Genomic DNA, 25,960 nt, shown 5'->3' on the forward strand with positions numbered 1-25,960 from the left:
GTCAAATTGTCTCTCTTTGCCAATGACATTATCTTATATATTGAAAAACCTAAAGACTCCACCAAAAACTCTTAAAACTAATAAATGAATTCAGTAAAGTTAAAGGATACAAAAACAACATATAAAATGAGTAGCATTTCTATACCCAATAACAAATTAGCTTAAAAAGAAATCAAGAAAGCAATCCTATTTACAGTTGCTCTGAAAATAGATAAAATATGTAGGAATAAATTTAATCAAAGAAGTGAAAGACATTTACACATAAAACTATAAATCACTGATGAAAAAAAACTGAAGAGGACATAAACAAATGGGAAGACAGGCCACGCTTATGGATTAGAAAAATTAATATTGTTAAAATGACCATACTATCCAAAACAATCTTTAGATTCAATGCAATCCTTATTTAAAAATGCCAACAATATTCTTCTCAGAAATATAAAAAAAAATTTTTGTATTTGTATGGAAACACAAAAGAGCCTGAATAGCCAAAGCAATACTGAGCAAAAAAGAACACAGCTGGAAGCATCATACTATATGACTTCAAAATATGCTACAAAGCTATTATAACCATAATGGCATTGTACTGTTATAAAAACAGACACACTGACCGATGGAACAGAATAGAAAACCCAGAAATAAAACCACATATTTACAGCCAATTGATCTTCAACAAAGTTACCAAGAACATACATTGGGGAAAAGACACCCTCTTCAATAAGTGTGGTACTGGGAAAACTGGATATCCATATGAAGGAAGATTCCTATCCATATGAAGATAAATGAATCTAGACTCATATCTCTCACCATATACAAAAATCAAGTCAAAATGGATTAAAGACTTAAATGTAAGGCCCAAAACTATAAAACTACTATAAAAAAATGGGTAAATGCTCCTGGGCATTGGATTAAGCAAAAAAATGGCCTGGAGAAAAAGAGTAGACTTAATGATGATTCCGAGGCTTTTGACCTGAGCAACTGGGTGAATAGTGGTACCATTTGACGTGATGGATGGAACAGATTTTAGGGGTGGGTGGAATTAAGAGTTCAATTTTGGATGGTGAAAGACTTGGGGTGGTTAGAGAGAGGTAGGAATTTGAGTTGGATTATAGATATTTCTACCCATAAAAGATAAAAATCTCTGTGATGAGGCATGAAGAAGGGAAGAGCTTAGATTCCTTATGAAAACTAAGATAAATAAAGAGGTAGATCATGATGGGAATAGTCCTGATGGTCTCTTTGAGGGTGGTTGACATCTGATTGGAGTTTCTTCTTGTGACTGAAATAGTAAGAAGGTAGGAACTGTGCTAGTCTCACTAGTAGTATCTGGAACTCTAAAATCAAAACCAGGGATGAGATAGTGTGCCTTCCCAGAGTTGCACACCTGCACCTAACTTATCTCTAATCTTCACTTTCTCCCTCTTTCTTGGCATTCCACTCTTTTTTTTTTTTTCTTCAGGGAAACTCTTTTCACCTTCTAAGGTTTAAAATCCATGCTCATTTCTCAATATCTGGTGATCTTCCAAGTCAAAGACTTTTAGAATTCAAAATAAAACCATTTCTCTCTCAAGGACCTAGCTCTTGAAATTGAAAGCCAGTTATTTCAGACCTTACTTTGAAATTCAAAGTAAAAGATGAATTCTTCTGGGCTCACTCCTGCCATCTCTCATAATCAGTGGATGTCTAATGCAATGGGTAGAGGACAATGAGGAAGCAAAAGTTACCAGAAATTAAAATTTAAATTTTACAACATTATCCCTTTATTTTACCATTATTATTTGGACCAAATGGAGCCCAGAGTGAGGCTAGGAGGGAGAGCCAGTTGTCCCAGGTCTATGAGGTCACAGCTGAGGTCACAGAATGTTGACAAGGGCAAGGATGATATAGGAAGCAGGGGGCTGCTGTGAGATGGGGCTCAAAGAGGAGAAAGTCTAAGGGGGAAGGGGTGGGGTGATTTAAGGAGCCCAGCTGGGTAAGTTTCTGCGCATAATTGACCTGGTTCCTTACTGGGGTTTGGAGGTCAAGAAAGATGGGAGTGGGAAATGAGAGAGAAACTTCTCAAAGGAGGATCTGTCTCTTGTCTGGGTCACTGCTATGGCCTCTCAGCCCCATGTGTCTTTGACAGCATCAACTATGGGATTTCCCTTCTTCTCTACAAAGCACTTAAAGGCTGGAGCTGACTGGCCTCCAGCCTGCAGGTCTACCCTTAGTCGACCATGAAAATCCTGTGATGTGGGATGGGGTGGGGTGTTTGCCAATCTTGAATTCACTATATACTATTTCCTATCCTTGCTTTGAGTCCACCCTCAACTCAAAGAGCCTCTAGCCAACTCCCTACCTCCAATCTCAGCCAGCTGTTATTCATTACCTAGATCGTCTTTTTTTCACCTACCTTGTCACTAGAATTTCTGTTATTGATAACAAAGACAATAAGAAGATTTTACCTGAGACAGACACTTTCTTCCTCTTACCCTTATCTTTCTTTACACACATATGTACACATGCAGATGCACACACACACACACACATTCAAAACACAGATGTTCCCTAAACTACTGAGATAGCTATCCTGGTAGCTCTCCAGTGCATAAGTGCTTTTCTTTTCACCATATGCCTACCTGTTCCCTCTATTCATTTATGCCTTTCCAGGGCCTGGAGCTATCTCCATCTTCAGTTCCAGAGTCCTTGGTTTCTGTACAAGAACAAATGGCACAGCATGTGTACCAGAATAAAGAACAAAAGGCAAGAATGGCATCCAACCCTCAGAGAAGGTAAATGGGGCTAACGATGATCTTTAAGCATCCTTAGAAGAATGATGATCTCCCATCTCTCTTGATTTGGCTGCTCTTGCTTCCCAGCTTGGGAGTATGGGGGCTTTCATGTGTCCTCCTCCTTTTCCATTCCCTCTATGAAAGGGAAAATACAAATCTTTGTCATTCTAATTTAGAAAGTAGGCATCAATTGCAGTTCCTCTAGGAGTTGGTTGGGTATACAGGCTAGGGATGTTTATTCATTCCAGGGTTGACTTTCTCTAGGTGCTTATGTCCTGTACAGTGTGAATCAAGGCCAGACATCCAAAACCACACTTCTCTTAGCCTAGGGTGAAAAAGAGGGCCAGAATCTGCTAAATATGAGACCTAGGTTATGTTAGCCATAAAATCAGAAAAAAAAGGAGGGTTTGCTGTGAGCCTATGGGTCAGAAAAGCTTCATAAAGGATTGGAATTTGGCTTGAGCTTTAAAGATGTTCTAAGATAAGAGTTTGTAGGAATTTGGAAAGAGAGAGTTAAAAGTGCCTTGTAAGTTTCTAGGCTGACTCTCTTTTTAAAGTGCCCAGAATGGTTAACTGGGCCTCAAGCCTTAGAGCCAGTTAGAAACTGAGAAGCCTGAACCTTGGAGAAAGCTAGGAATCTGATTTATCTAAGAGTATGAATTTCCAAGCAGCTGCAGGACCCTGAAGAGAAAATATTGAGTGGGCCAGGTGTGGTGGCTCATGCCTGTAATCCTAGCACTCTGGGAGGCCGAGGCAGGCAGATCTCTCAAGGTGAGAGTTCAAGATCAGCCTGAGCAAGAGTGAGACCCCGTCTCTACTAAAAATAGAAAGAAATTAATTGGCTAACTAAAAATATATAGAAAAAATTACTAAGTGAAGTATCCCAAGAATGGAGAAACAAGCACCAGATATATTCTCCAACAAACTGGTATTAACTGAGTAGCACCTAAGCGGACACATAGGTGCTACAGTAATAGGGTATTGGGCAGGTGGGAGGGGGGAGGGGGGCGGGTATATACATACATAATGAGTGAGATGTGCACCATCTGGGGATGGTCATGATGGAGACTCAGACTTTTGGGGGGGGGGGAAATGGGCATTTATTGAAACCTTAAAATCTGTACCCCCACAATATGCTGAAATAAAAAAAATAAATAAATAAAAAAAAATAAAAAATTAGCCGGGCATGGTGGTGCATGCCTGTAGTCCCAGTTACTCAGGAGGCTGAGGCAGAAGGATTGCTTGAGCCCAGGAGTTTGAGGTTGCTGTGAGCTAGGCTGATGCCATGGCACTCTAGCCCAGGCTACAGAGTGAGACTCTGTCTCAAAAAAAGAAAAAGAAAGAAAGAAAGAAAGAAAGAAAGAAAGAAAGAAAGAAAGAAAGAAAGAAAGAAAGAAAGAAAGAAAGAAAAGAAAAGAAAAGAAAAGAAAAGAAAAGAAAAGAAAAGAAAAGAAAAGAAAAGAAAAGAAAAGAAAAGAAAAGAGTGAGTAGATATTGGAGTCTCTTAGGCTTCTATATGAGGAAGCACATAAGCCATACCAGAGCCCTAATTTCTCTGCTGAGGACAAAGACACTGTAAAAATAACATTAATAACAACAATGTTTGAAATAAACTTAATAGTTACAAGAGCTTCCATATAATCCTCCTACAAACTCTTAACATAAAGATCATTCTTCTTATAGGTTAGAAAACAGATTCATATAGGCAGAGAGACTTGCCAAAAGTCCTAGAACAGGAACATAGTGAAACTGGAATTCACTTCTGTCAATTCTTCTGTCCCTAAATTCCAAATTCTTCCTACTGCAATGTAATCAGGCTTCTGATAACTCAGTCCTAAAACAAGTAGTTCACGATAATTTATAAGCTTTTAGACAAGTCAAAACATAGAGAGCAATCAAACAGACCTAAGTTGGAATCCAAGCTTTTCCACTACTATTCTTAAAGATATCATTTTGCCATACAGTAAAGTAGGCCACCCACGTCTCCCTGTCTGAGGATAGGATATGTGGATCAAGGCACCTACCTCAGTGCCTACTTCTGGAGGCTCCATCTGCTTCTGCCCCAATTTCAGGTAATAAATTTCTAGGATTCTACTGTGAGTCTGTCTATCTCACTCTCTCACTCTCTCTCTCTCTCTCTCTCACTCTCTCTCATCACACACACATACACACAAACACACACACATGCACACCTACTTCCTAACCATTTCTCCCAAAGTCTTTACCCAGTGTGGCAATTATTCACCACCTCTGTTACAAGGGTTTGGATTGAAACCATCTGGAGGAGAAAAGTTGAGGTGAACCCCAGTTCTGTTTTATTTTTTCTCCTCTCCTCACTCCCTGGAAAAGGTAGAGAGAACCCACTACCCAGAAACATCACATTACTTGACTTCAAAATATACTCCAAAGTTATAGTAACCAAAGTAGCATGGTATTGGTATAAAAACAGACATATAGACCAATGAAATAGAATAGAGAACCCAGAAAGAAAGCCATGTATTTACAGCCAACTGATTTTCAACCAAGGCACCAAGAACATTCAGTGGGGAAAGGACACTCTATCCAATAAACAGTGCTGGGTAAGCCAGATATCCATGTTCAGAAGAATGAAACCAGGCTCCTGTATCTCACTATTAAAAAAGATCACCTCAAAATAGATTAAGATTTAAATGTAAGACCTGAAACTATAAAACTACTAGAAGAGGCAGGGTAGGTGGTTCACACCTGTAATCCTAGCACTCTGGGAGGCCAAAGCGGGAGGATCACTTGAGGTCAGGAGTTCAAGACCAGCCTGAGCAAGCATGAGACCCCTGTCTCTACTAAAAATAGAAAAAAATTATCTGGGCAACTAAAAATAGAAAAATTAGCCAGACGTGGTGGCACGTACCTATTCTCCCAGCTACTCAGAAGGCTGAGGCAGGAGGATGCCTTGAGCCCAGGAGTTTGAAATTGCTGGGAGCTAGCTGATGCCATGGCACTCTAGCCTGAGCAACAGAGCAAGATTCTGTCAAAAAAAAAAAAAAAAAAAACCTACTAGAAGAAAGCATGAGAAAAACTCTTTATGACATTGGTTTTGGCAAAGATTTTATAACTAAGACCTCAAAAGCACAGACAATAAAAAAAAAAAACAGACAAATGGGACTACTGTAAACTAAAATGCTTCTGCACAGTAAAGGAGACAGAGGAGTGAAGAGACAACCTATTGAATGAGAGAAAATATTTGCAAACTATTCATCTGACAAGTGACTAACACCCAGAATATACAAGGAGCCCAAACAACTCAACAGCAAAAATAAATAAATAAATACTCCCATTAAAATGTGGACAGAGTTTCTCAATAGACATTTCTCAAAAGAAGACACACAAATGGCCAATAGGTATATGAAAAAATGCTCAACATCACTAATCACAATAGAAATGCAAATCAAAACCTCACTAAAATATCACCTAATCCCAGTTAGAATGGTTATTATCAAAAAGACAAAAAAAAAATAACATGCTGGCAAGGATGCAAGGAAAAGGAACACTTATACAGTGTTGATGGGAATGTTAATTAGTACAGCCATTGTGAAAAACAATAGGGATGTTTCTCAAAACGCTAAAAATATAACTACCATACAACCAAGCAATTCCACTACTGGGCATTTATCCAAAGGAAAAGAAATCAGTATATCAAAGAGATACCTGCACCCCTGTGTTTACTGCAGGACTATTCACAATAGCCAAAATATGGAATCAACATAAGTGTCCATCAACAGATGAATGAATAAAGAAATTGTGGAGTACATACACAATAGAATAATATTCTGCCATAGAAAAGAATGAAATTCTGTCATCTGTAACAACATGTTTGAAATTGGAATTCATTATGTTAAGTGAAATAAGCCAGGCACAGAAAGACAAATAACACATGTTCTCATATGTGAGAGACAAAAAGGTTGATATTATGGAGGTAGAGAGTAAAATGATAGTTACTACAGGCTGGGAAGGGGGGGTGGTGATGAAGAGAGGTTTGTTAATGGATACAACCATATAGTTAGAAGAAGTAAGCTCTAGTGCTCTATAGCATAGTAGGATGATGATGTTAATAGTTAAAAATAATTTATTATGTATTTCAAAATAGCTAGAAGAGAATATTTAAAATGTTCCCATACGAGGAAATGATAAATGTTTTAGGTGATGGAAAACTTAAATACTCTGATTTGATCATTACACACTATATTAATAGATCCTGAGCTCAGTTGGAGCCTAGTGTTAACCAAGCTAAGATCAAGAGTTCGAACATCATGTGAGGGTTACTTGGTTTTGCACCAAGATAGAAAATTCTGCTCCATGGTTAAAGACTGCCTTTTCAGCCCAATAAGCCATCTTTTGATAGCATGTATCAAAATATCACACGTACTTCATGAATAGGTATAATTATATGTATCAACAAATAATAAAAAGTACGGGTGTTTTTAGGATAATGCACATGGTTTGGATTTACAGTGAGGAAGAGCTGTCCCCAAGTTCCATGGAGAAGTAGCACTGTAGCTGGCAAAGTTGTGTGCAGGAGCCTTCTGATATGATGGCTCCCAAAGAGATTTCCATCCTGCTGTCCTGAATCTATGTTCATCTGTTAGGCTCAGTGTCATCTTGGGCCCAGTTTTTGCTCTCTTCTGGATCCCCAGACTCCCTGTAATTACTGGCCTCCCTACCATTGTTTGTAAAGACTTACTGCTTCTTTTTATGGCAAGAACTATACGAAACAGGAAGCCCAAACCAGAGATGTAAAGATCCTTGCATTCCGAAACATGATTTTTCTTCCATTACCTTTCCCCTTTTTTTCCAATCCCTTCTCAGGGTCCCACCCCAGGGCCCCTGAAACAATTATAGCAGATAATGACCTACTCTTCCCTCCTCCATTTCATTACTAACACCCTGGCTTCCTGTGACCTGTTACCCCTATGCAAGTCTACACATGGGGCCAGGAGATGCAGGCTGAATCTACTCAGGATCCACTAGATGGTAGATCAGACTGGTTGCCCAAGTTTCATCCATTTTCACCCCTCTCCTTCCTGACAGTTAACATCTAACTCTGTATACAGCTATTCCCTCTCCCAGGTGACTTTGGCACTGATTTAGGAATAAGAGCTTCAGTTGTGCTGCCAAGAATAAGCAAAAGCTTTCAACTTCTTCCTCAGCCTTCCATCCCCATCCCCATTCCCACCCCATCAGAGGTCATGAAGGAAAAGGAGAACACATTTTGGGGGGACAAAAAAGGAAATAGTATACTGGTTGAATGTACTTTCTCAAGAAGGACCTGGAAAGTTCAACAGGTTAGGTGAGGTGAAGGATTAGGAGTAGACACAATTAGGCAGCCAGGAAAATGGTAACGTTTAATGATAGTAACCATCACCTTCACTTCCATTGTTCTATGCTTTAGAGTTCTGAAGTGCTATCACAATAGCCAAGATACTGGGAAGATGAGGCAAGGGTCCCACCTCTCACAAGTCCCAAAGGGGAAATGAGAGGTGGGACCCTGTTGATCATTGTGAATTTTTAGTACAGAAAGTTCAAGAATTCTTGCTAAGAGTTGTAGAATAGAGTTAGAAGAAGCCTTTGGCTTATGTTCTCTGCTCCTTACCTGGTTTATATCATTCTTTCTTTCCAGCACATCCACAGAAGAGACAATAAAACCAGAGGTGGGTAAGATACCCAAAGGCACTGGTTCCTTTGAGGCTCCTGGTTCCTGGGGAGGGGGAGGAGAAGAGGCTGCAGTCAGGAGACAGCAAAGCTGCCTGACAAGAACCATATCTTAGAGGGCTCAGGCTTTGTAGTTCCAGGAGCTCTTGACCGACTGGTGGATCATTGTCTACCAAGGCCAGGTAACACCTCCAATGCCACTGCTACACCAGATGGCTCCAGGGGCAGGCAGGCTATCCAGGCATTGATAAGGTGGGTAAACATATGGGTCTGTTTGTACCTGTCACCCACCAGCTAGATTAAGAGACAAACAGGAGCTATGGGCTGAAAATGACTCAGCAGGGCTGAACTTTCAGCTGCCTAAAAATGGGGTGATTTTGGGTCTCCATCTTAATTCCAAGAAATATATTTTATTCCACCAGTTTCATGATTATTGCAGTTTAGATTCTGGGATAGCTGGGATAATATTTCCAAGATTTGTTCCTTATTTCTACAGGAAAGACAGGTAACCATCACTGAAACCCTATGGGACCAGGTGAGTACAGAGGAGCCATTTTTGACGGCATAGGGAGGGGTGTGAGGAAAGAGACAAAGAGTTTAAGAAAGGACCAAATTTCTTTCTCTTTCCTTGAGCGGTTTGCTGATTGACAGTGAAGAATTACTGTGGTCCCCCTGTCTTGTTCTGTTTTTCATTCAGTCCCACATCCCTAGAACTCCTCATGTCTATGCATCTCAGTGCCCTTCCCCAACACCCATTGTGTGATGCCATCATGGGTCCAGTTTGTTGAAGTCTGGTTTTAAGGGTGAGGAGAACTGAGGTTTAATTCCTCAGTTCTCAGTGACTGCTACAGACTTGAAAGGACAGGTTTGGCCTTTCTCACAGGTTCCATGTGATGAAGTTGTGCTCTGGTCCCTACAGCAAAGGCTGATGTATCTATGCACTTCCAAGTCATTTTAAATCGAGATAAAGACCTTCGTGAAAGTAATAAAACCAAGCAAAATTAAGTTAAATTCAGCCTTTATTGAACATCACCCACCATAAGCCACACTCTAAAGAGATAATCATTCTTTCTCTCAAGAATCTTACAGCTGAGATTCTTGAAAGAAGAAAGGCATATAAAGAAATACTTCTTTAAAAAATATAAATATATATTTTTTCATATTACATATAATTTGTGTGTATATAATAAAGATCATTTGATTTGTATATATATGTATGTCGTAAATATCTTCTTCCGGTTGTTTCCCAGTCTATCTTTTGCCACAAAGCAGGTTTAAATAGTTTATCATATATATTTTTTTTTACCTATTGGTAAAAAGATTCTTTTCTCTCTTAATTATGTTATATTTTCTTCTAAATATGTTGTGATTTATACATAATTTATCTGTCATTTACTTATAAATATGATTTGAATTTTGGAAATAATTTTTTCTGTGCACAATTTTCTCAACATTGTTTTTTAAATAGTCAGATTTCTCTCACTGATTTGTAATGCCACCTTTATTATAAGCCAACTTCCCACATATGCCTGAATCTGTTCCTGAACATTATCTACCAGAGTTTCTCAACTATCGCACTATTAACATTTTGGGCTGGATAATTCCTTGTTGTGGGGAGCTGTCCTGTACACTGTAGGATACTCAGAATCATCCCTGGCCTCTACATATTAGATGATCCTCCTCCCCAGTTGTGACAAACAAAAATGTCTCCAGACATTACCTAATATCCTTTGGGAGAGGATTAAAATCACCTCTGGCTGAAAAACCCACAAATATACACATCTATTTTTATGTCAATTCTATAGTATTTTACCTGCTTAAACTTATAAAATGCTTTGATATTTACTGGTACAAGACCCTCTATTATTATTCTCAAAATTGTCTTAGCTATTCTTGTTTCTATGAATTTTAGAATTGATTTTGTCAAGTTTCATGGAAAATATTTTGATTTTTATTAGAATTGGCTTGAATTTATAGATAAATTTGGAAAATGTGATATTTTTATTTTAATGAGTTTTTCCATTCACGGGAGCTTGTCGGACTAGGGGATTGATTATATCTCATGTGTAACCTACCTTCCCTGTCACACAGGTTTCTGGTTAATTTCATCTGGCCTCCTCTAGGGTTCATGACCCCAAGGAGGTCTTCTATTAAAAGCTTAGGCTTTTGCCACTGGAAAATATCACAGTTATAGAACCCACACCTGCTCCATCTCATGAACAGAAAGAAAGTGATTCTACCTCTGGAGCTATGAAATTGGCTAAGAAATACTGACTGTTGCCCTCAATTCCTGCATCATAAAACATAATTTTCTGAAAGATTTGGTCCCTACAGAATGAGTAGGCCTCAAAATAAACCTTTCAAAGATTAAATTAGTCAATCTGAAGAGTAGAGGTATTTGGTTTTATCCATTTGAATGCCAAATTGAATACATAAAAAGAGATTTTGTGGGGAGAGGTATAATTGACAGTAAGCTGTTCTGAAAGTAACATGCCAAGTGGCCCCATTGCTTCCAGAGGTCTTGCTTAGAACATGGTTAGGATCCTGTCATTATCAGAGAGGATGATTACTTTTCTTCTATGGCCGATGGGCTATGCCTAGGGGTTCAGGGTCTATATCAAAACATTTAAAGACATAGAAATTGAATTTCATCATTCAGATAGACTTTCAATAGCTGGGACGCCATTCTACTTTGCATGATTTATAGTGGGAGATTGCTTTGTTGCTAATGTATTTCTACCTTTCTGGTTTTCTTTAGGGTATTTCAATAAAGATTTTGAAAAGAACACAATAACCAGATTCTCTGTGTGACATCAGAGATTACCAACAAAAATTTCTAAATGCTTCAAAATATCTTACATATTCCCAAATCTATTGAAAATTATTTGAACAAGAATAACGGCTCATGGTATAAAAGTATGCCTGGAGCTTTCCAGTTCTTTGATGAGATTTGAGAGGCTCAGACCCATTATTTGATGAAGAGTTCTAAAGTATGAGAAGAAAGCAAAGAATATGAATCTGTACTAAGTGAGGAATTATCCTTTCTGTCATTAGGAAAAAGACTATATTTTGATTCCACTTCAAGGGAGCTGTATCTCAGGAATCAGATTAAATTATTTACTGTAATTTGGTTTAAAGAGATCCAGTCCAAAAAAAAGACTTCCTTGTAGAAGATAGTTTACTTAGATGTTCTATAATGAATAAAATGTTAAATCCTATCAAGAAAGTATTTGGGAATTTGAAAACTGTAAGTTGAAAATGAGAAATAAGCTCATCAGGCCATCATCAGGAATCTGTTACCTTCAGTCTTCTAACAGAAGCAATACCATGAGCAGTAGGTATCAGAATCTACATTATTAAGTCCTGCTTTTTACAATAGACTTAAATCGATTTGTGAGTAACTTCTTCTAATTCTATAAAAGCTGATGTTTTTTCACTTCGGCAAAATGTCCTTGGTTTCCCAGCCATCTGAAAATGACAATCTAGATGGCCAATTCTCAAACATGAAAATGTCAGGTTCCACTTTATATTTGAATGGTGCATGAGTGCAGAAGCTAATTATGCCCCTAAGATAGCCACAGCAAACTGTTGTGAACTTTCATAGAAAACATGAATTTATGTGGATTTTCTAAGAGGTCTTCCCACAATTATTAGCTACTTTAACATCCCGATCTTGACATTCTAATTGTATGTACATTTAAACTCTTGGATAGGTGTGCTGGCCAGTGAGCTCAGTTGGTTAGAGTGTGGTGCTAATAAACTCTTGGATAGAGATAAGAATTAAAGGATAATTGATCAGTTTTTAGTATTAGTTTTCCATATGGAACCGAGTAGGAAAAGACTGTTAATTAAATCAGTGACTATGGATTTTTGATTAAAAATGAGTGAAATTCTTCAGAGCCTCTCCTATGAACCCCCACTCTACAATATTGTATGAAATGAGTAATATGACCAACTTTCTTTATTGTCTGTGATTTTAAATCATAGAGTTTAAGTTTTACATAAGGAAACAATCTTAATTACGATGCTAACATTAGCATAACTATTTCATGTTCTCACAATTATTGTATTAACTAAAGAGTGAATTGCTTGTGTAAGGGTCAGAAGACAATCCTGTCAAGAACCAGTAAATAAGTGGATACCTATGATATAACAAACAATGAATATGATATAACAAAAAGTGAACAAAGGGTTGCTGAGAGGCAATAAATTGATAATTGGCACATTCTAACCCTTTTACTATATTCATCTTCCATATGTATCCTTATACACAAATTGAAACTCCTGAGTATCTACAAAAACTACATTTACACCGAACAAGATACAGCTGTCTTAAAGTTCTCATGCTTTCTCCCAAATGAGGCAACCCAAAGTTCCAACAGTCATTTTATCTCCCCATGGCTGAGTAATAAAGTAGGTATATATTTAGTTTTATAAGAAACTGCAAGTACTTTTTTCAAGTGATCATATGATTTTCCACTCCCTCCAACAATGTATGAGAATTTTAGCTGTTCTGTATTATCCTCACTAACATTTGGTGTTGTCTTCCAATGTATTATAACCTAAATACAAATGTGTGTTGATTTTAATACCTATGCTTACCTTCAGAATGAGCACTCATTAAACAGAAATGAAAGTAACAGTGGGTTTCATTATACACCCCATGCACAACCCAGTCCTCTTTAAACACCTTACTGTATTTGCCCAGTTTACCATACAGAGAAATGACAGCCCGGAGGTATATGTAGAATGGAAGTCAATAAGAATTTGTTGCTGAAGCTAGAAAGCCACAATCTGCAGCCTAAAGCCTGGGAGATTATGTAATTTAATTTTATATATAAAATCCCTTTGTAATAAAGTGACAGTCTGTAATATTAATTTTTCTATATTTCTGTCTTCTGTCAGGTGCTGACAGCTTTTAAGGATATACAAAAGGAGGTGAGATTAAATTTTGATTCTCTGAATTTCCTGACCTCATCACGTGCCCTTGATCTCATTTTTTCCTTACGCTATGGAGATGTAGACTCTGACCAAGATTTCAGCTTCATTTATTTATCTAGTAATTTCTCCCTTTAAAGAGGAGCATTAACTTATCAGTTCAGGCAACTAAGGCAAGAGGATGCCTAACAATTTCCCTGAGGAAATGTGATAATATAGAAAAAATTCTATCTACCAGAACAAAACTACTGTATGTAGCTGGTTGTAGGAAATGTTGATGAGTAACTGAGTTGGCAGGAATCCCATAGTGACATGGTAAACTGCCTTATTAGGTGATTATTAACTGCAGGGAAGTGCAAATTAGACACTAGAGCTAAGTTTCTTGGGTAAATAGAAACAAATTCTCTTTTTGTCCTCTTCTTCTGTGCAGCTTTCAGTCTTTTTTCTAAACACTGATCAAATACTTAAACAATGTAGTCAAGTATGTGCCATGTTATCCTGCCTTAGACACTGAGTTATTATCTTATATTAGCCTGCTCAAGGTGCTGATATGTCTTGGACCTACCAAACCCACTGTCACATCTTAATTTTTTTCCTCTTTGTTAGAGTGGAGAGCAACAGACACTATCTACACAATTACTTATTAACAGACTATTTATATAAGCCATAAACATAGGAAAACACGTAACTTAAGACAAATACAAATATTCTAAAACCAATGCAAGCAGGAAACTTCTGTACAGATTTCTTAACTTGTGTCTGTCTGAATAAAGATACAATTTCATTAAAATTAGAATCTAAATATAAAATGAACTTCCTGTGGTATTAGAACCAGCAGCTCTCTTCCTGGTTGGGTAGGAATGATGGACAAAGGGATTGTTCAGCATTAAAAATAAACTTACAGGCAGGCGAGGTGGCTCACGCCTGTAATCCTAGCACTCCAGGAGGCCGAGGCGGATGTATCGCTCAAGGTCAGGAGTTCAAAACCAGCCTGAGCAAGAGTGAGACCCCGTCTCTACTAAAAACAGAAAGAAATTAATTGGCCAACTAAACACATATAGAAAAAATTAGCTGGGCATGGTGGCGCATGCCTGTAGTCCCAGCTACTCGGGAGACTGAGGCAGGAGGATCGCTTGAGCCCAGGAGTTTAAGGTTGCTGTGAGCTGGGCTGATGCCATGGCACTTTAGCCAGGCAACAGAGTGAGACTCTATCTCAAAAAATAAAATAAAATAAAATAAAATAAACTTCCTCTATTTCCCTATCTGGATCACGTTTGGTAGAACTGAGCCCCTTTCTGTGATCCAAGAAGCCATATCTCTATATCCTGTTGCTGTGTTTGGGACTGACTCTAGTGAAAATTATGGCAGCCTTTGCCTTCGCCAGGCTGTGAATAAAAGGAGACAGCAGACAGAGATCAGACACTTGATATTTTCACCCACGTTTTGCCTCTGGGGTCAGGTGCCTCGATGCTACCTAGAACTTTAGTCCCCTGAGACTAGTGGGAGGAGGAGGCTTATCCCTAAGTGAGACGTGTGTGCTGAATTCCATCCTCTCAGGCCTACACATGAAGTTAACTAGTCTGTCTGACACTCTCCTCTGGTCCTGCTTGATGGAGTCAATCAGACACAATCCATACCCTCACAGATCCTCCAAGCTGGTCCAAGCAAAACAAATACCCTAGGCACAGACATGTAAGGGAAATTTTGTACTTAAATATTGAGGTTCTTACTTCAGTAAAAAAGAATAAAGCTAAGCAAGAGACAGCAGAGTTAGAATGTGATCTCTTCCTGATTAGGCAAACATAAGGCCCAGCACTAGAGCATTCTGATGCAGAAAAACCATCTAGTGGCTCATGTGAGCTCAGGGGGCCCAAAGTGTATCATTGGCAGCTATCATTGTGGGTAAGATGGATTTTTCAAAAGGTCCTTTGGAAGCACTTAAAGGTTCAGCACAGAGAACCACTGGAGACTCAATGAGGAGGGTATTAGGGCCCAGAAAACACACAGCAGAAAGGCCAGAAAGAATAAAATAGGTGAGATCATGGTATGAGTAGTTATGGCTATAAGTAATGAATCGTGTATCTCCTACCCCTAGAGAAGCCACAGCTTGCTCCTATTTATTTATTCCTTTATTATTCAAAAAATATTTCTGGAGAATATGCTGTACACAAGACATTATCTTAAGTGGTTTGGTGTTAAATATGCAAAAACAATACAAATTCTGCTTTTAGAAACTTAAAATTTATTTCAATTTCCAAGAAGTCCAAATTTCCCAAATAGACATCCCTACATTTGACCAAGTCTGTAGCTGGTACACTGGAGGTCCAGAGGAGACCAGCCACCTTAGTCTCTGACTCATTGAAATCTCTTTATTTTTCAGCTGCAGGAAGATGCTCGGATTCGAGGTAAAAGAGCAGTATTCCAAGGTTTGGATAAGGAAACAAGGGAAGGTATTTGGGGAATAAGGAGGAGTTCATCCCAAAGTCTTATCTCAGTATCTTCCATTTGGCTTAGCTGAAGTCCAGGTACCCTTTTCCTTCCCCTCCTCAACCAAGCTGGGAATTGACTTTCCTTAAAGCCCCCATGAGCACTGCTAGTCTCTCCTCTGTCCAGCCTAGTTACCTTGTGTCTTAGTTTATGAGGGCTGCTATAATAGAATACCATAGATTGTGTGGCTTATAAACAGCAGAAATTTATTTCTTACAGTTCTAGAGGCTGGCATGTCCAAAACAAGGTGCTGGCAGATTCCGTGTCTCATAAGGGACTTTTCCTGGATTATAGACAGCCATCTTTTTGCTGTGTCCTCATATGGTGGAAGAAGCAAGGAAGTTCTCTGGGTTTTCTTTTTGTAAAGGCACTGATGTCATTCATGAGGGCTATGCTCCCATGACCTAATCATCTCCCAACAGCCCCTCATCTTAATATCATTGTACTGGGGATTAGGTTTCAATATATGAGTTTGGAGGGGATGCAAGCTTTGTGTCTATAGCACCCAGACAGAGATGGAAGGATCCCTTTCTCCCTTGGAATGGCTGTTGAGGGCCTGAGGACACTCTTAGACCTCAGTCAGACATGGCTCTAGTTGGCAGAAGAGAGACAGCAAGCACAGAAAGTAGCAGCTTCCAGGGCTGGCATAGGGATGGAATAGTGGGGAGGTCAGAGTGGAATGATTATTCAGTGTGGTTGAGTTACAGTTCTCAAATGCATACATGCAAATTCCAGTGTTTCAGTAAAATACTCAAAATACCCAGGAGGCTAGAGTTCCAGCATAAAAGCTGTATTTGGAGCTCCTTCCTTCACTTACCCAAGGAAGAACTTATAAATTGGGGGTTTTCAAACTTTTGCATATTTACAAATCACCTTGGTCCCTTGTTTAAAAGCAGATTCTTATTCAGCATATCTAGGGTGGGACTTTCATACCCCATGGAAGAGATGAAGAGACTTCAGCTGTGGGAACAAGAGGCAGGGAGGGGAGGAAATCTAAAGGAGAGTCTGATTGCTCCTGGGATCTCTCTGGTATTGACCACTCCCTGCTTTTCTAGCCTCTCCACAAAACAGTGTTCATAAGAGTACAAATCTTGGAGATCTTTAAATACAGACAGTCCAGAGAAGGCCTCCTCTGATCTTTCTCCAAGCCTGGTCAATCACCTCCACTGCAGAATAAGGAACTATGGCCTGGCAGAATCCACTGTGAGATCCAAAGTATTATGAGATACTTTATGTGGATGTTGACCCCTAATGGTCAAAAGTTCAAATAGGGCCAAGTGTATCTCTGCTTGAAGGATGCTCTCCTTTATCCAAGGAAGCCTGATTTCCAAAGAGGTCACTACAGGATCCTGGGAATAACTGCTTGATTACCCAGCCTGTAAAAATGTGGATTTAAGATCTAACTACTGCTGCTGTTTTTCTGCTACCTGAGAGATTGGAGTGGGGGGGGGGGATGCAGAGGGTGAAATTCAGGGTAAAAATGAGAATCCAAGTCTCATTGTATCTATTGTCCATACAAAAAAGGAGATAAGAATTGAGAAACCAGGGACTTGTTCTGGTGGCAGTGCCCTGCAACTGAAGCATTCAGCTAACTCCTAAATTTCCAGCACTGGTGTAACAGAGCTCCAGTGGCCATGATTCACTATGCTTCACAGGTGGCCAGATGTCTGGTGCCACATTCTGCAACTGCCTCTCTTACAGGCCTGTTAGGTCCTCAGTGTCCCCACAAGTCTTGCCCCTCCCACTTTGACTGGCTATGCTCCAAACTAGAGATGTGAGCTTGGCAATTGGAGACATTTCCAGACCCCTGTAAGATAATGACCACTTCCTGTGTCCACAGGGATGAGCTCCACGACACCCATGCCATCTGCACTCAGGACTGGGTAAGCTGACCTATTCTGATAGTCCCCAAGGGAGATGGTATCCACCCAGATATAGGTGTGGTGACCAGGTTATAGCTTATCTCTGAGCCTTGAGCCTTCAGGATCCTATACTTCTAATAGGTGTCTCTTTTAAAGGGGCAAGAGGTATCCTCCACACCATCTCTACTGATGGTGAACTACAGATCAGAGCTTCCTCCTCCATTCTCAGCCCCATCATAAATCCCTAGAATCTCAGGGTCAGTCCTGAATCTCACAATAATGGGCTTTGGGAAACTCTCTTCATTCAGTTGAGGAAATAACAGAACATAGAAAGAATGGCAGATAGGAAAGGAAAGCCATGGAGAAGAGGTAAAGAATAATGGACTTAGAAATTATAAAGAAAATTAACAAAAGTTTGGGAGACCGATGTCCTAACATTGGAAGATGTTGATTTCTTTTTCATAACAAGATAAGGAGAAAAGAACATCAGGCTTCCACACCAGAGATTTAGTTTAGACATCGGGAATGACTTTCCAACAGCAACAACTGAGAAAGAGAGGACTGGGTAGTCAAGAAAGATGGTGGCACCATGTTCTTTGGAGGGCGTGGAAGTAAACACTTTTTAAAAAATCAGTTTGGCCAGGTGCAGTGGCTCACACCTGTAATCCTAGCACTCTGGGAGGCCGAGGCGGGAGGATTGCTCAAGGTCAGGAGTTTGAAACCAGCCTGAGCAAGAGCGAGACACCGGCTCTACTAAAAATAGAAATAAATGAATTGGCCAACTAAAAATATATAGAAAAATATAGCCAGGCATGGTGGTGCATGCCTGTAGTCCCAGCTACTCGGGAGGCTGAGGCAGGAGGATCGCTTGAGCCCATGAGTTTGAGGTTGCTGTGAGCTAGGCTGACGCCACGGCACTCTAGCTCAGGCAACAGAATGAGAGTCTGTCTCAAAGAAAAAAAAAAATCAGTTTGACATGTTTCAGATATGGTTCTGCTTAAACCAGGAAATGGAGAAGGTGAACTTAGATCCCTATTTGAACAGAATTTTTCTTATATCTCAGAGAGCTGGCTCTGGTGAAATAAAACCATTCCTTTTAAAGAAACAGATCATTATGCTTCAACTTGCTCAGTGCCGAAACCATGGAAGGGATAACTGAAAGGTGACCTCATATTTACATAAATCATAAATGTAATTATTGTAAACCTTTACATATGAAGAGCACTTTTGATTGGTCAAAACCCTTTTGGATCTATTATCTTACTTAATTTTAATAGTCCTCTAAAGCAAGTAGCAGGAATTCTCCTCATGATAACAGGCTCTGAGAGATTATGATGGGTCATCTCCCAAAGCCCAGCAAGAGCTTTTTCCTGTGGGCCACACAGGGAGTTGCAAGCCCCAGAACCAGTGATGCCCGTTCCTGGTGGAGCATGATAACAAAATCTCTAAGGACAGCGCAGGCCAGGGAGGGGACCCAAAGGGTAGGATCTCTTTCCCTCATACATCCACAACCTCCTCTTACTTGCTACAGAAACACTAGACCTCCAGATTTCTGGATGACCCCAAATTTGAGAAGATCACAGTTCAGCACTGGAGACCAGCCGTCAGGAGCCCGTACCCACAACCTGAAGACACAGCTCTCTGGTCAATCAGCTTACTACCCTGGACCCTAACTCTATAATCAAGGAAAAAGGTCTCCTCTGCTTCTGTCAGGTATTTCCCCCGGGCAGTCTTTCCCCCTAGCTCCACCCTGCCTACCTGCTATAGTCAGAACCCAGGCCTTGTAGGTCCTCATCCCAACATGGGAGAGCAGCAACCCACCAAGCAGGTGTGGTCCAGTGCAAGGGGCAATGGGATGAGAGGGCGGACAAGTGAGGGAAGGGCTAGGCCCAGGTTCTTTTGGTCTCTGCAGTCAAGACAAAGAGCCAGAGTGCATCAGATGTAGATAGTTCTGTACAGGGAGACATTCAGAAATCAGGGAGAGACAACTGTGGGATAGAGAGATGGAAAGGTGGAAAGTTTAAAAACACACTAAGGTGAGGTGAGGTCCGTAATTCCTTTCTGGAAAGTGCTCTGGAAACTTGCATTACTTTGCAGGCTTACTTCAGAATCAAGAGTCAAACATAGAACATCCTTTGTAGACTCCTTTGCCAGTACTCTTTTTTTTAAATAGAGGACTTGAGTGTGCTGCCCCCAGAGGCACTGCTTCAGGCCCTTCCCACAATCCTTTTCACTCTCCTATGCCCTATTAGGCTCATCTGACACCTAACCCCACATAGAGAAGAAGACTGTCCTAGACACTCACCCTGTGGCATAGACTATTTTAGCCACACCCTAGCCACACACTTCTCTAAGGCTCATTGGGAATTCCTTTTAAGACACAGTCTGAGTTATAGGCAATGGAGAAAATTGATTTCATCTGCCATTGTCTTAGTTCAGCGACTCTATGTATTTTCTTGAATAGTCCTCTTTCAAATATTTTATCCTGTTTCCCCCACAAATCATCAAAATATGCAAAACATTACAATATTTTAGCATCAAAATTACATCTTTCTAAAGGAACACATATACTCATAAAAGCTCTGCCATCACTCAAAACCCAATTTTGGTTCAAGTATTAAGGCAGGAAGCTTACTTCCTCTAGTACAACACAGACAGAAAGTATCAGATAGTAAAGATCCTGAAATGGAAACTACATAGAATATGTCCTACAGGCAATGGATCTCCACCCTCAGTTCCTGTTGGATGTCTTGGGATGGGGGCATGAGGGCACCACCATGAGGACTGCTTTTACTTTCAGAGTCACCTGCCTAGTGAACTATCTAGCAGGGAGGAGAATAAATGTCTTTTCTTTCCATCCATGTGACTGTGACATCTAGATCATAGCTTCAGTAGCTTGAGAAAGAGAAGATATTAGACATCGTCACTGAACCCAGAAGAGAGAGTGGTGCCCATGGGTGGAGATGCCAGGGTCAATGACTGCAACTGGGAATTTGGAAATCAAGTGAGACCCAAACACATCTCAACTGCCAAGCAAAGAAACCAAAAAACAAACAACTAATGTAATAAATGTGATGTAAGAGACATTTGCCCTCTTGGTTCTTCCTGGGTTGTAGAATGTAGTGACAGAATTTCCAAGTATGGTATTACATTTGGTTCAGAGAACAACATGATAGCCTGGGAGAAGACATGCATTGTTAAGTCATAAAACTACTCTGACTTTATCTAAGTTATTCTTTGTGGGCCTCAGTTCCATCTCCTGTAAAGTAAGTGAACATTACTAAAAAATGCAGAAGGCGCCTTTCATTTCTAATATCTAGTAGCCTGCTCTTACAGTCTACAGTTTCAACACAGTTATCCTCCAGCCTATGAAAAGATCACCTAGTCCAAAAATATTTCCTACAAGAAAGAACTATTAAGGATATTTGTCAAATATGGTAACCTTTGCATATATAAATGCTCACATTAAATTTCAATTTCAAATGCTCAATTTCAAAAAACATACAGATGAAAAGATGCTCAACATTATATATTATTGCTAATTAAAACAACAAAGAGATACCATTACATACTTACTAGAATGGATGAAATCCAAAAAGTTGACAATATCAAATGCTGATGAGAATGTGGAGTAACAGGAACTCTCATTCATTGCTGGTGGGAATGCAAAATGGTACAGGCACTTTGAAAGATAGTTTAACAGTTTCTTACAAAGCTAAACATAATCTTACCATTCCATCCAGCATTTAAAATTCTTGATATTTATCCAATTGAATTGAAAACTTATGTCCACATAAAAACTCCACAAGAATGTTTACAGCAGCTTTACAGTCAATCCTCCTATTTGCAGATTCTATATTTGTGATTCTATTTTCTAAAGTTTACCTGTAACCTCAAAATCAATACTTGCAGCACTCACAGACAATCACTCACAGACAAGCAGTCTGTCACTCACAGACAATCAGAGAGCAGTGAAAAATTTGAGCCACCCAATGTGCATGTTACCAACTGAGCTTGAACAAGATAAAGCTGTCTTCTTATTTCAGTTCTCATGTTATAAACAATTGTCTCTTTCACAGTCTATTTAGTACCATGTTTTTTGCATTTATATAGTTTCTGTTGCTGATTTCACTGTTTAAAATGGTCCCCAAGCATAGTGCTGAAGTGCTATCTAATGTTCCTAAGCCTAAGAAGCCTGTGATGGGCCTTACAAAAATTATATACATGTCAGGTAAGTCTGATTCAAGCAAAAGTTGTACTGTGATTGGCCATGAGTTCAATGATAATGAATAAACAATATAGTACATACAGACAAAGGAAGAGGACATTCACTAATCTGCATGTAAGGTTGCTATGGACAGTACTAAAATAACATCTATAGTGTATGATGAAGCTATGGAAAAGATAGAAAAGCAGCTAAATGTGTGAATATATGAGATGATGGACAATTTTAAAAAGTATAGGGCTCTCATACCACTTCTTTTCAACATCATTCTGGAAGTCCTAATGCAGTAAGAAAAGAAAATGAAACAGATGTGAAGGAAGAAATAAAACTGTCTTTGTTCACAGAAGATGTTGTCTATGTAAAAAAAATCCAAAAGATTGATGAAAAAATTCATAGAACTAATAAGCAATTATAGCAAAATTGCAGAATACGAGGTTCAAACATCAATCACTTCCCCATATATCAGCAATGTAAAAATTGAATTTGAAATTAAAAACATAACATCATTTACATTAGCACCCCCCACCAAAAAAATACTTAGATATAAATCTAACAAAATATATACAAGGTCTATAAAAGGAAAACCACAAAACTAATCAAAGTATAACCATGTAAATGGAGAGATATACCATATTCATGGACATTGACAATAGACAAGGCTGTGCATGTGGGGGGGGGGAGGATTTTATGGGAACTCTCTGTACTGTCGCTCAATTTTGCTATGAAACTAAAACTGTTCTAAAAAATAAAGTCTATTTTTTTATACAAAAAGACATAGTGGACCACATTGTTGTAAGGCTGAAAACCAAAGAAATTGATAGTCACGTTACCTGGGGTGAGGAAAATGATAAAACTTCTAAGCTAGTACTGGCTGGCTTGCATGTGTTAAAAGGTGATATAGAATGAAAAATGTTAAATTTGCAGGTGATACCGGTTCTGAAGGTCAGGAAGCTAGGGAAGAATTTTTAGAATGCCTACTAAGTATTATACTGGAAAAGAGTTGTATGAAACAGCAAGTTTTCAATGCTGATGAAACTGGTTTGTTTTATAAAGACATTGGCAAGTGAACCTCCATAACGTAAATGACCTTCAAAGTCCCTGTTTCTAAATCATTCAAAGACTGTGAAATTAATCATTTGGTTATGTATTAATCATTTGATGAAAATGTGACCAGAGATTTGCGGGAACCTAACCTTATAATTCTCCAAGGAGCAATGGTTCTATATTCACTAATTCAATGTTCACAGACACTTTCTAGAACAAAACTACCACAGATAATTATAATTGACTATATTTATAATTGTCCCAAACTGAAGTAACCAAGATGTTCTTCAGTAGGTGGATGGATAAGCAAATTGTGGTACATCTATACAATGGAATGTTATTCAGCAATAAAAAGAAATGAGCTATCAAGCATAAAAAGAGACATGGATGAATCTTAAATGCATACTGGCAAGTGAAAGAAACCAGTACGAAAAGGCTACAACTTGTATTATTCTAATTATATAGTCTTTTATAAAGGGAAAAACTGTACAGGTAGTAAAAATATCAGTGGTTGCTAGCAGCTCAAGTAGAAGGAGAAGAGGTTTGAATAGCTGAAGCACAGGAGATTTTTTAGGGCAGTGAAACTATTCTATAGATACTATAATTGTGGAGCATGACAGTATGCATTTGTCAAGGGCCACTGAACTGTACAGCAAAAAAGAGTAAACTTAATGTATGCAAATTAAAAATATATCATTTAGGAGACCGGGGGAAATCCCAGGTTAGAATTTTGAATTCACAGCCTGAAGTGGTTAGGGTGGAAAAGATCTGACAGAACTTTGGAAATTAGTAGAGTCTATAAGACTAAAGGCAAAAGCACCTACACACATGCACTGTACTCTAGTTAATAAATTATGAATTAAATAAGTTAATAAATTAATAAGTTAATAAAATAATAAGGGAAACAGGTTAACAATTCTGATACTGCTATTCAATTGTTCATATTTGAACAATTAAGCAAATAGATCACAGCTGGTGGGAGACAGTTTTCTCATTGCTAAATGGGAGTTTACAGGTAAGCAAAGGATAAGGCTAGAATTATCCATGTGTTAATAGAGTTGGAAACATCAGAATGAACTCATGTTTAGCTTAATATAGCTACATGTGGTTACATATAGAAATTTATAGATACATGTACATACACAAGTAAGTATGCACACATATATTTCCCACTGTCAATTGAGAGGCCCTCAAGTAATGACATGCCAGTAGCAACAATCACATCTAGCACCCAGATCTTGGTTTATAATACCATTCTCCAGTAAAAGAAATCATGGCTCCTTAGAGAAATAGATGATTATAAGGTTAGGGCAGGGAATATACAAGAATATAAAGCATCTTACAGTGCCAGAAAGGAAGAAAGTGCTCTCTCTCTCTCTCTCTCCCTCTCTCTCTCTCTCTCTCTCTCTCCTCTCTCTCTCACACACACCCACACCCACACACACACACACACACACACAAACGTAATGATGAGCGTATGTCAAGGGAGCACAGGAGCCAAATGACAAAGTTCCCAATGACCAAAGTTGAAACAAGTTGAGCAAAAAATAAAAGTAGTATTGGATTATAACCAAAAATGTAAAATATTCATGAGTTCATACTGTTATAAATTATTGAACAAATGAATGGAGAAGAAGAAACAAATCTCTCATGCATGAGAATTCCAAATAATTTATGTAGCTATTCCACTCCAAGAAGGTTAAAAATAACTTCCCACTCCATAATTGTGAGCTGCACATAGCGAATTCCTTCAAAGGGTACAATATGGAAAAGAGTCAATTTGAGGAAAAAGAGTAACTTTACAGCAGATAAATCTGAAAAACACTTCGAGATAGGTGGCCTGAGTAACCTTTAGCAGTGGTAAGTTATACTGATAGTATGTACTCCTGTTATTAAGTGGTTAAAATGGTGCTTTACCTCTGTGGTCTTCCTCCTGGTTTAATCATGGAGAAAACATCAGAAAAGTTCAAAATTATGGACATTTTTCAAAATATCTGACCAGTACTCCTCAAAACTATCAAGGTTGTCAAAAACAAGAAAAGTTTGAGAAACTATCACAGCCAAGAGGATCCTATGGAGACATGACAGGATAGAATCCTGGAACAAAAAAATGATATTAGGTAAAACCTAAAGAAAGCTGAATTTAAAAATATGGACATTAGTCAATAACAATGTATCAATATTGGTTCATTAAATATAATAAACATATACTAATGTAAGATGTTATAATAGGTAAAACTGAATGCAGGTATATGGACACCCTCTGTAATATGTTTTTAGCACTTTATTAATTCATTATTTTGTAAGTAAGGGCTTTCCCTTCTCTCTCTCTCTCTGGACTCATGGATTCTTATTTTATTCAATAGGTTACAATCAATTACTATCATTATTTATCATTATACTCAAATTATATCAGATATTCCCAATGGCATTGCTTCCAAGTAGACTCCTGTTTCCTTGTGCTATGTCCAATCATTATTTGATCCCTTCCTTTTTCAGTACTAATTTTTCCATAAATGTATCACTATTCCAAAAATAAGGTTTATTTAATTCCAAAAATATATTAATTATAAACAACTATTGATAGCTGGTGAATAGGTTAATTTTTCACTGACAGGTATGAGTCAGAAATTCTGAAATGCCTTTCTATGTATTCTAGAATTTTATAAATGTTATGGAGACAAAGAGTAGCCAGGTTTCTCACTGTTAGTAAAGGGAATACCAAATATGGAAAGCCAGAAGATATATACATGTGTGTTTACGCCTATGTTGATAATGTACACACACAAAAACACATTTTTTTCTAGCTCTGTGCAGTGAAAGAGTCTAGAGGTAATGACCCCCCAGTCCCAATAAGCCCACTTGGCACTCGGATCCTATTTTCTAAATACCATTTTCCATTGAAAGGAACCAAAGTGTCTTGGAATAAATGCTAATTCAGAGCTAGG

The 25,960-nt window shown here is 38.6% G+C and overlaps 1 protein-coding gene across 1 annotated transcript; it reads left to right on the forward strand.

The window, feature by feature from the left end:
• Positions 1 to 1,849: 1,849 nt before the first annotated feature.
• Positions 1,850 to 20,827, forward strand: C10H12orf54 (chromosome 10 C12orf54 homolog). Its single transcript, XM_012757168.3, has 9 exons — positions 1,850 to 1,972; positions 2,650 to 2,771; positions 8,425 to 8,455; positions 8,953 to 8,991; positions 13,362 to 13,394; positions 15,775 to 15,799; positions 17,722 to 17,764; positions 19,275 to 19,456; positions 20,623 to 20,827. Exons 2-8 carry the CDS (start codon positions 2,707 to 2,709, stop codon positions 19,414 to 19,416), a joined length of 378 nt encoding a protein of 125 aa, XP_012612622.1. The 5' UTR covers positions 1,850 to 1,972; positions 2,650 to 2,706; the 3' UTR covers positions 19,417 to 19,456; positions 20,623 to 20,827.
• Positions 20,828 to 25,960: the final 5,133 nt, after the last annotated feature.

This window comes from Microcebus murinus, chromosome 10, assembly GCF_040939455.1.
Source record: "Microcebus murinus isolate Inina chromosome 10, M.murinus_Inina_mat1.0, whole genome shotgun sequence".
Lineage (NCBI taxonomy): Eukaryota > Metazoa > Chordata > Mammalia > Primates > Cheirogaleidae > Microcebus > Microcebus murinus.

Bases quoted from the DNA above. Each gene is read 5' to 3' on its own strand.
- C10H12orf54 (XM_012757168.3), top strand. From the start codon at position 2,707: ATGGCACAGCATGTGTACCAGAATAAAGAACAAAAGGCAAGAATGGCA. The intron at 2,772-8,424 runs GTAAATGGGGCT...CTTTCTTTCCAG, and splicing joins GCATCCAACCCTCAGAGAAG to CACATCCACAGAAGAGACAA. The intron at 8,992-13,361 runs GTGAGTACAGAG...GTCTTCTGTCAG, and splicing joins CTGAAACCCTATGGGACCAG to GTGCTGACAGCTTTTAAGGA.